This window comes from Helianthus annuus, chromosome 11 (assembly GCF_002127325.2).
Source record: "Helianthus annuus cultivar XRQ/B chromosome 11, HanXRQr2.0-SUNRISE, whole genome shotgun sequence".
Classification (NCBI taxonomy): domain Eukaryota; kingdom Viridiplantae; phylum Streptophyta; class Magnoliopsida; order Asterales; family Asteraceae; genus Helianthus; species Helianthus annuus.
The window spans coordinates 7,051,782-7,063,128 of NC_035443.2; the positions used below are offsets into that span (position 1 = coordinate 7,051,782).

The following is an 11,347-nucleotide window of genomic DNA, read 5'->3' on the forward strand; positions in this document are numbered from 1 at the left end:
TATAGTTTTCATTTTCCGCAAATTTTTCACTTTATGCTTCGTTCTAAATTTTGTGACTTAACACATCGCAACGTGCGTCTTTGGTTTAGCGTTTTCACGTTTCGTTCTAAATTTTGCGAATTAACACGACGCAACGTAACGTGTTCAACCTAGCGTGCGTCTTTGGTTTTTACTTCGTCTATTTTTTTCCCGTTTGACAGGTTCAACATAACGTGCGCGTCCTAAATTGACTTAGTTATAACTAAAGAATCCCCGCCGGATTGCGGCGGGTCGTAATTCTAGTTATTCATAAATGGTTACTTCTTCAACTGTGGTGGGATTAAAGTAACAAAAGTCAAAAATTCAATTATCTCAACAACTTTCTACTTAAAGAATTCTATGTTTGAAAGAACACTAGCTTATAAAACATGTTGAATCACATCAACCGCCATCATCTTTTCCATTACTCATGGTCCAATGTTAATGCCATCTCACTCCTTGCAATAACTAGTGAGGTGACTTCCCAACGAGAGAAATAAAGTTAACTACTCGGACGGTACATGTGATGTCCATATTGCATGGTTGGTCTCAAACTTTGGAAAACTACATGTGTGTTCTTTAATGTACCTTGAAATACATCTTTAATGTACCTTGAAAAACTACAGTCTGTATATTAATAGTTAGTGGCGAAGCTTGAAAGAAAACTCGGTAGGAGTCAGACTCTCAAAATCCAAATTGGTGGGGGACGGACTCTTAAAAATCCAATTTTTAACACTTAAAAAAATATTTTTTCAAAATGACATGAGATTTATCAGAAAGAAAAATGACATGAGATTTATCAGAAAGAAAAATGACATAAGAGTGATATGAGATTTTTTTTTGAAAGATAAATTTCATTAACAGAAAAACGACGACCCAAGCCGGGCCGACAAAGAACAACACACAATTACATATTTACAAACGAGCTCCAATCCTTCCAGTCTAATCCTTTAAATCTCGATCTATTTGAAAACCAAAGAAAACTTAAAGCCTTAATTTCGCTGATAATGCTTTCAATTCTAACCGACGCATTAGAAAATTTGACATTATTCCTAGCTCGCCAAATGCTCTAGCAAGTGATCATTATGATGCCTTGAACCGCGACTCTTTTCTTCTCCGACAACCCGAGGTCTTTGTATAGGGAAAGAAGATCACGAATGGAAAAAGCGAAAATGTTAGGAATCTTGCACCAAGAGCTAATACAACTCCATACTGTCGAAGCGATGTAACAACCAATAAACAAGTGATCGGCCGATTCGTCATCAGAATGACAGAGAGGGCACGTCGTGTCGCCGATGCCAACATTTCTTTTCCCTAAAGCTTCGGCTGTGGGAACCTTATTCATCTCCATCCTTCAAAGGTGAATGTTGACTTTAGCGGGAATCCAGTTGCACCAATCCAACACAAAGCTGTTGTCCTGCACTTGATCCCCATTCAACAGTTTTTTAACCGTCTTAACTGAGAACGAACCATCCGAAGCTGATGTCCATCTCCACCGGGCCATACCAGTCGATAAGGTAACACTATCAAGTAGCCCCGTTAACTGAACTAACCTGGAGCGAAGTGTAGAGTGATATGAGATTTAACAAATTTTGGTTCAAACATTTTATCAAGTAGGCGGTGTGCATGTTAGAATGTAAACATATTCAAAATTAAACCGAACAATTACATGTGATTCTTTGGATTTTCTTTCCCGTACCTAATTAAAATTTATTCATGGGTTTCGTTAATAAATCAAGATGCACATGATAACATGGTCATTAAATAAGAACAAGAATTGGCTTACATATGATTACCCAAAAAACATTAAACTTATGCAATTGAATTTTGGCATAGCATAGATTTCATGAACAGAACAAAGGCGTTAGACACCACTTCATGAGGGCGTGACAGGGAGAGGCATTGGCTTAATAACGAGCATAAAAGGGAATGAGAGACGGGGTCCATCAAGGGCTTGCCTGTCACTTCATTTGTTTTAAATCTTTTCTTTTAATTAATTTACTAGATTGTAGCCAAAGGGCGTGAATTGCGGCAGCAACGCCTTAGTTTTTTTATAACCGGCGGCATGTTATGTAATGTGTTAACCATATGAAAATACATGTTTCGATGTATCTGATCTAAAGCATTGCGGTTACAAAAGAAACATAATCGAACCGGAGGTGGTTCGTTTAGTGAGGGTTCCACCTAGCCACTACACCACCATTACCTTTGCATCAAGACTAAGTGGCGTCAAAACGTACAATAACTTGAATTTATAACGTCAAATGAAAACATATTATATTTGACCCGACTCGTTTCCGAACACACTTTACGTCAAAATGTTGACCAACAAAAAACATACGCAAAAATAAGCATGAAAACATATTATATTTGACCAGACTAGTTTCCGTAATGAAAATATGTTGAAACGTGAATTTGAAAATGTATATAAAATAAGCAATGAAATTGCCAACGAAGTTAGATGTGAATGGGCTTTATAGTGAGCTTGATGGCATAATTTGGGCTTTGGCCAGGAAGAGTATATTAGCTTTAAAGATGAGCGGGCCTAATATCAGCAAGTCATGGATGTTGGTGACTATACATTGGGCTTGATAGCAGATCTTAAAATATACAAGGTATACACTAAACGGGTGTGAGGGTCATGGTTGGGACATAATTGATTACGTAGGAACATGAATGGAAGGCTACAGTGGGTGTGCATGGGTCGGTTTGGTTCGGTTTTTACTATTAACCATAACCATAACCATAACCGCTAGTTTGGTTATGGAGTTTTAGTAACCATAACCATAACCAAACTTCGGTTACGGTTAATCAATTATGAAGTCGGTTATGGTTGGGTTTTGGTTAATTTCGGTTAAGTAACCAAGCAAGGTTTGAAATAAATAAGGTTGTGCACGATTTGAACTTAGCTTGAGCCTATTTTATAAGATAACGGAGACCCAACTTTTTGGTTAAACTATCCATTTAGGGTTCTTTTTAATAAGGTAATTCTCAAACAAAAACAATTATGGTCATAACACCTTAGTTCTTTATCAAAATAAATGTCATCTACATCAGCATCATTTTGTTACTAACATACTTTATCTTAGTAAAAACCCTGTATATGGTTTTGTAAAACACAAATCCATTATGTAAAGTAACATCACAAGTTCGGTTCGGTTTCTGTTATATCGGTTAACCAAAGCTTCATAACCATAAGCATAACCGATTGAGCGGTTATACAAAGTTTCATAACCATAACCATTGGTTATATTGGTTATCGGTTATTAGTGTTCGGTTATGTCGGTTATGGTTCGGTTATTGATTCTGGTGGTTAATTTGCTCACCCCTAGGCTACACCACCCCCTTTACATGATCCACCATGGTTTGCATGGATTAAACCATGACAACCATGGTCCTCCTTTCCATTTTTCAAGAAATCATTTCCTTTTTCTCTAGACAAAGATAAATTAATTTAAATAAGGAGATAGTGGTTTGGATCATGACTACACCCTTAGGGTATTGGTTTTGAATGATGGATTAGAGGTGGGTGACATGACACTAACGTGGAGAGTCATGGTCACACCCTATAGCCTTAGTTGAGCATGTTATTTACGTGTACCCCATCCACCGACATTCTATTTTAAGGTATATAATATACAAATATAATATAAATTAGTAAAACCTAGTTTAGTTAAAATCTCACAACCTATGTGACATGAACTGTTACACTTTTTAGTTATACCACCAAAAATAGTCTTAGAAAGCAAATCTAAGCTGACAAAAGTCACTTCACAACGCATTTCACCCTCCGATCTCCGTCTCCGGTTATCTTCTCTGGCGACCCTCGACACCATCGTTACAGACAACTTTTCTTCAACTCCGAACACCACAACCCCTTGCAACCTGCAACTCCTTCATCTTCTCCGACGGACACCGACAACCTGCAACATCCACCAATCATCTTCTCCGATCACCGCCGATAACACACCATCTTATCTTCTCCGTTCACATCATAATACAACGTTCGAAAACGATCTCCGCCTCTACCTCCATCGTCACCGTCATCATCTCCGGTAACCACCGCTACACCGGTCTTCATCACCGGCAGACACCAGTCATAATCACCATCGACCGCTTCCGGCGACCAACCAACCTCCACTGTTCATCATTCTTCCAACCACCACATCGTTCATCACCTTCATAACCATCACAACCCTTCGTCTTTTATCACTTCCGTCACCAGACCTTCGTCTCTGGTATCGTTCCTCCCCGATTATTACTCACCCACCACCGCCATCCTCCGTTCTTCTCTGACCACCGGCGCCATCTCCGCTCCATCGTTCTTTGAACTGAAACCACACTACTTCCGATCATCACCTCCGATGGTCGTCACACCTTGTTTGTTGTCGGAAAAGTTGTTGGCGGCTGAATCTTAAGAATTAGGGTTTTGAACGTAAAAGACGACAACGTTTAGGTTTTTTTCGTTTAATCAATTTTACTTTTAATAATAACAATAAGAGAAAATTTCACTTTTTGTCCTTTATGTTTCAGGGTTCAAATGACAATTATACCCTTGCATTAAATAAACCTAACTAAGTAAATTAACTCAGTTTGGTAGAAAGGACACAAAGTGATACAAAACATGTGTTTTTTGGACATAAATTGAAACTAAAAGTTTTAAATGGCACGTTTCAAAATTCAGTGCAAACATAAAGGACAAAAAATGAAATTTTCTCTATCATAAAATTAAGCTTTTTCTATATTTATTTTGATTATAATATTACTATTTAAAATTATTAAAGCATACCTTTTTTTTATTAAAACACATATCATAAAAAAAGTATACATTTTTTATGAAAACTTGTTAACACACTTTACTATTACTAATCAATAAAAAAAAGGAAAATTGGTATTTAATAAACCAACCTTTAACCAGTTGGTAAATAATAATCCAACCTTCAAAATTGGTAAATAATAATCCCACCTATCAACATGTTGGTACTCAATGAACTTTCGTTAATTTTTTTTAACTGAAGTTAGTTTTTATGTTTTATTTATTACACAAACAGTCCCTGTAGTTGTGATTTACTAGTTTTAACTATTTTATGAAACAAAAAAACCACTCGAAAATCCTCCTTTTCCTCGATTTGAGGTTTATAAAATAGTTAAAACTAGTAAATTACAACTACAGGGACTGTTTGTGTAATAAATAAAACTTAAAAACTAACTTCAGTTAAAAAAATTAACGGAAGTTCATTGAGTACCAACATGTTGATAGGTAGGATTATTATATACCAATTCTGTAGGTTGGATTATTATTTACCAATTGGTTAAAGATTGGTTTATTAAATACCAATTTTCTTAAAAAAAAACTGATCTCGTTCAACTTGATAAGTTAAAACGATTCAAAATATCAAATAATGCAAAACAATCATAGCCGTGACAGTTGCCTTACTAATCACTAACGCCACCTTTTCTCTACACTTTTTGTCAAAACCACCGTATCTTCCGACACCCTTTTCCGGCCACCATGGACCCACCACCACATCCCCACTCCCTCCCACCCTTACCCACCTCCAAACTCCGCCTTATGTGCAGCTACAACGGCCACATCACCCCCCGTCCACACTCCAACACCCTCTGCTACTCCGGCGGCGAAACCCGCATCGTCGCCGTTGACCGCCGCACCACCGCCTCCACCATTTCCGCCCTCACCCACTACCTTTCCCACACTCTCTACAACAACCACCCATTTCATTTAAAGTTTCAACTCCCCAATGAAGACCTCGATTCTCTTGTTTCAGTCACCACTGATGAAGATCTTTTCAACATGCTTGATGAACGTGACCGCATCGTAAGCTCCCATGCAGTGGCGAAGCTTGAAATTTTTATGGGGGGTCGAAAACGTATATACCCAAAAATTTCTATAGAACCGGGGGGTCGAAAACATATATACCCAAAAAAATTATACGAAAACTACATATATAACACTACTGGCCGAAAAGTTCGGGGGGTCGGGCGTCCCTCCCGGCCCCTTCAAAGCATCGCCCCTGCTCCCATGCACCCTCCCGCGTCAGATTGTTCCTCTTCCCTACCCGACCCGAATTCCCCCGGGTCGCTGTTGCTTGACCCGAACTCTGAGTCTTGGTTTTCTGATGCTTTGAATAGTAGTAGTATGATTAGTAACACCGGCGGGTCGGGTTTGGGTATGGGTATGGGTAACACTAACGGGTCGGGTATGGGTATCTGTAACACTAATGGGTCGGGTATGGGTATGGGTATGGGTATGTGTATGGGTATGGGTATGGGTATGGATATGGGTATCTGTAACACTAATGGGTCAGGTATGGGTATGGGTATGGGTATGGGTATGGGTATGGGTATGGGTATGGGTAATGGGTTAATGGGTATGGAGTGTTTGGGTGGGAATAGTGAGGGTTTGATGGATAGTGGTGATTCAGGTAAGTGTGGTGGTGGTGATTTGGGTTCAGTTCCGGAATCGATGGTGTTGGAGACGTGTTCATCCTTTGGGTCGATTAATTCGGCTGTTTCGGGTTCTAATTTGACTACAATTGGGGTTGGTAATGAGGATTGTGGTGGTGGTTTGATGGAGAAGAAGGTTAAAGTGGCTGCATTTGGTTCAGTTGAAACGTACGGAAGATTAAATTTTAGGAGTTTAATGCAATGTTTTCGAACCGGTCTTCTTACTGGTTCATTGGTCAGGCCGGTCGAACCGAATGTAAAAACTGGTTGATTCCGTAATTAATTATTATAAGAAGAAATAGGCTAAAATTAAAATTTTTTTAATCGAAATCCGGTTTAACCCCTAAAAGATCCGGTTCAACCTCCCAGTTTTCCGGTGTGACCGTTCGTTCCCGGTCCAACTCTTATCTATACACATAACTCTTTATATAACATAAACATGTTGTTAAGCATCAAAAAAATATGAGTAAATTACAAGTTTTGTCCTTTATGTTTGGACCAAATTGCAGGCGGTGTCTTTTGTCTTTAAATTTGACGAGTTTTGTCCTTAACGTTTCAAAATCTTGCACGTTATGTCCTTTAGCCCTAACTCAGTCAGATTTTTTAATTAAATATGGTCATGTGCCTTGCACATGAGGGCGTTCTTGTCATTCACCTTCTCAGGGGCTATTTTGTGAAGAATTCTTATTCAGGGACTATTTATAAAAAACTTAAAAAATAAAGAAACAATTATAATCTCTCTCCCCTCTCTCTCTCTCTAATCTGAAACAAAATTACTCTTTCTCTAGCATCATCTTCCTTCATTAAACTCTAAAAAAACATCATCAATTCATTACACAGATCAATATATCACTTTATTACAGAACTCAAAAACTATCCCTCTCTCTAATCTCTCGCTCTTCTCTTTCTATACGGAACCAAGCCACCACCGGAACATCATTACACTGAACCACAACCTTCACGAACTACCAAACCAGGCTAACAAAGGCAGCCGTTGAACTATGGTGTTGACGGTGGTGGCCGCCGATAGCAGGTCTCCCAGAGATGGAAAGCATATCGAAGTTTTGGGCTACTATAACCCTTTGCGAGGTTCTATATTCTATCATCATCCCCTGTTTTTTAACTAGAAATTTTGGAGATTTAATAGAAGATTGAAACCATTTGTTAGGTTACGATATTTGGGCAAAAGTAATAATTTAATTGGTTGGTTTGTTTGCTGTTAATCGATCGATCGATCGGAAACTTACAACACTTGGGAGGGAATTTTGAGCTCTGTTATTTGGGGTTAATTTAAATTAACGACATTTGTGGCTGTGATTGTTAAAAGCATGAAGCTACAAAACTTTTTGGGCACCAAGATCCACTTTTGTTTGACTTTATTTTTAAATCATGATAAAGGTTGATAATTATTGTTGTGTTTGTAAACATAAGTCAGTATTTGGTATATGAGTTGCTAATTGTTGGTTGATTATCCGGTTAATGCAGGTCAGGATGGTGGTAAACGAATGGGGCTTAATATCGGGGTGAAGTAAGTTGTTCGCTACACTTATCGTCATTCGATATGATATGAATCAGAGAAAATTTTTGAGATTTCAAGGAAGGAAGATGATGATAGAGAAAGAGTGGATGTAATTTTGTTTCAGATTAAAGAGAGAGAGATTATAATTGTTTCTTTATTTTTTAAGTTTTTTATAAATAGTCCCTGAATAAGAATTCTTTACAAAATAGCCACTGAGAAGGTAAAATGACAAGAACGCCCTCATGTGCAAGGCACATGACCATATTTAACCAAAAAGTCTAACTGGGTTAGGGCTAAAGGACATAACGTGCAAGATTTTGAAACGTTAAGGACAAAACTCGTCAAATTTAAAGACAAAGGACACCGCCTGCAATTTGGTCCAAACATAAAGGACAAAACTTGTAATTTACTCAAAAAATATTTATATTCAACAAACTCACTCACCCATTTCATCGTTTTCGTCCAACAACTTCCCTAAATTCCGCGACTCCCTTTCCTTTTTCTTCGTGAAAGAAGCCGATTTGATCGCTTGACGGGTTGCCGGAGATAATAACTTTACCGACCTTGCTCGCCTCCCAGGCGTCATACTTCCAATCTTGTACATTGATCTTCGAGGCGATGCATCGACGGTCCTCCTTCGCCCACCTGGCTCCGTTCCATACACGTCCCCGCCATCATCCTCAACCTCCATACTCACCACTCTAATTTCTTTTTTCGCCGTTTTGATCTTCATCACTATCTCCTTTTCGTTCGCTTTTAACGCCTCCATCCACGCGTGAGCCGCAGCAACTTTTTTATCCGCGATCTCTTCCGCACCACCCGCCTTTCCTGTTAAATACTCGTATTCAAAACTAGTGATCGTTATCGTTGACTTACTTATAGAAGTCAACTCCCGATCTCGAACTATAGAGTCGATCAGGTTCTTTAAATTCTCTAGCGCGGTAGATTCTAACGACTTGGCGGTTTTCAGCTCGTCCATTACGCTTTCTAATCTTTTCTCCGATAATTCTATTTCGGACTCGGTTTTAGGAATTTCCAACTTGAGCTTTTCGATTTCGTTAACGATTAGCTCGGTTTCTTTCTTTGTTGTCTCGGTTTCCGCTCTTAGTTGTTCGACTGTGACCGATAGATTTGATGCAACCGAGTTAGCTTTCTCCGTGGTCATTTTAATCGATTCCAGTTTCGCCTTTTCTTTTAATATCTTTGAATTTAGAGTTTCAACCGTTAACTCGCGTTTCTCGTCTTGTTTCTGTAAAGGCGATTTTTCTTCTCGAACGCGTTTAAGCTCGTTTCTGATTACATCCATGGATGCCATAAAGTTAAAACCTTCCGTTTTAATATTGGCAAGTTCGGTTTTTGCGGTTTCTAGTTCGTTTGTGAGCGTTTGTAACAAACCGGGACGGCTCCCTTTTGGTGCTTTAACGCGAGCGAGTTCGTTCTCTAACAAGTTAACGTTATAAAGCGTTACTTGAAGCTCTTGTTCGAGTTCGAGTTCGTTCTGTTGGTCAACCTCTTTGGCTTTCTTTCTAACTTCTTCCAACTCTTTTTGGTAGCGATTCGCTTCTTCTTTCCGCTGAGCTTCAATGACTTGTTGTTCTTTAACCGCTTCGATTCGTGCTAATTCGACAAGAACATGCTCTTCGTCGATTCCTTCAATCTCTTTTTTGATTCTTTCCACCGCGCTTAAGAGTGTGGATCTTTTAGAACTCAAGGCTTTGAATATGTTACCCGCGTGTCTTTTTTCCGTCAGAACGTTTGTCATATCGAGCTTTAGTTTGTTCATTTCGCGTGTGATTTGTTCGACTTCTTTCACTACTTGTGCATACCGATAATCTTCGTGTTCTTGTTCATACCGTTTTTGGTTTTTCGGTTGCTTCTCTTTCATTACCTTGGCTCTTGAGTTTGTTTGTTCGATCTTTAGAGCGAGATCTCGGACTGCTTTTCGTGCGTTCGAAAGCTCGGTTTCTGCTTGCGCTTTTGTTGAATCGGCAACCCTTTTGCTTGCTCTATATGGCTTTAAGAATTTGAAACATAATTAGGAACCAAATCGTTCGCTTGAAAAAAGAAACACATAGACCAAAAGTTTTCGACTTGTTTTAGGAATGAAACCATCGTTTTTGTCGTTTCCCTTGTTAATAGCGCATAGCGACAAATAGCGATAAGGTACCTATATGCTACATAGCGAATAGTGATTAATAGCAGGCGCTATTTTATAAACAGTGACACACTAGAAATATTTTTTATACGTATATTATATCAAAATGCCCTGGTGTATACACTATTTTACATGTATATTTAACAAAAGTCTAAAATCCAGCTATTTTATACTATAGCTATATTTAGTCGCTATTTATATTAAAAAATAAAAAATTATAGGCCGCTATCTATCGCTACAATTCATATAGCGAGCATGGACCTATACGCCACGCTATTCGCTATAGCGACCATAGCGATCGCTATTGACAACTATGTTTCCCACTAAATCGGCCATTCTTGCATTTTTTTTATGAAACAACATGACGGGTTGCTTGCAATGAAAACCGATAGCCAAGTAAGTACCTTTGATGATTCCATTTGGGATCTCTTTAGTGAAGAAGTGCCTTTGTTCCCTCTATTTTTATTTTATTGTTCTCTTGTCCTTAAAAATCGAAACCATAATCAGGTTAAAACAGTGTAGGAATTAGAGATGATCATATAGAGTCAAAAGGATAAGCATAAGCCTTTTGATTTTAAAGCTAACTAGAATCATCTGGATGTATAGTGGCTCTAGGCCTGTCAATGGATGGATATGGATCATGATCCAATCCATGATTCCAGTGGTGTATCTAGGATTCGTTCGTATCCGTAACGTTTTATAAATAAGCGGTAATGAAATCGAAAAAGCGTATCATTTTTTCCAAAATTTACACTACCGCCGGAGCGCCAAGCGGTAGCGGGCGTTGCCCCTTGTATGTACATAGGTCCGCCCCTGCATGATCCAACAAAATGGATCGTGATCCGATCCATATCCAAATAATTTTAAATGGATGGATAAATATCCGGATCGATCCATTTTAAAAAAAATATAATAAAAAACTCTAAAAACAAAAAAATCACAAAAATTCTAAAAAAAAATCTAAAAAATAAAAAAATTCTAAAAAATAAAAAATTATAAAAATAATAAAATTCTAAAAAAGTTTGGATACTATAAAACTAAGAATTAATCTATGTAAATTTCAGGAAATTCTTACTCTTTTATTTCAACAACCCGAAAATAACACACACACACACAGAGTATCTTTCATATTCATGGCTGTAAGTGTTAAAGCACTATATATAGTTGCAGGCAGGCTGGTACTACAACTG

The 11,347-nt window shown here is 38.2% G+C and overlaps 1 protein-coding gene and 1 long non-coding RNA gene across 3 annotated transcripts; one reads left to right on the forward strand and one right to left on the reverse strand.

Moving 5' to 3' along the window:
• Positions 1-851: 851 nt before the first annotated feature.
• On the reverse strand, positions 852-10,642 carry LOC110889431 (protein PLASTID MOVEMENT IMPAIRED 2). 2 transcript variants are annotated; one of them, XM_035979524.1, is made up of 3 exons: positions 10,562-10,642; positions 8,447-10,016; positions 868-1,571 (listed from the first exon to the last, which is right to left on the reverse strand). In XM_035979524.1, the coding sequence occupies exons 1-3, from the start codon at positions 10,574-10,576 to the stop codon at positions 1,567-1,569; spliced, it is 1,590 nt and encodes a 529-aa protein (XP_035835417.1). In that variant the 5' UTR covers positions 10,577-10,642; the 3' UTR covers positions 868-1,566. The 2 variants fall into 2 exon arrangements, 1 of the variants encoding a protein (XP_035835417.1); XR_004871950.1 differs by lacking the exon at positions 8,447-10,016 and having other exon boundaries at positions 852-1,571.
• LOC110889432 lies at positions 7,242-8,208 on the forward strand. Its single transcript, XR_002563594.2, has 2 exons — positions 7,242-7,572; positions 7,969-8,208. It is a non-coding gene; the product is annotated as an uncharacterized LOC110889432 (long non-coding RNA).
• Positions 10,643-11,347: the final 705 nt, after the last annotated feature.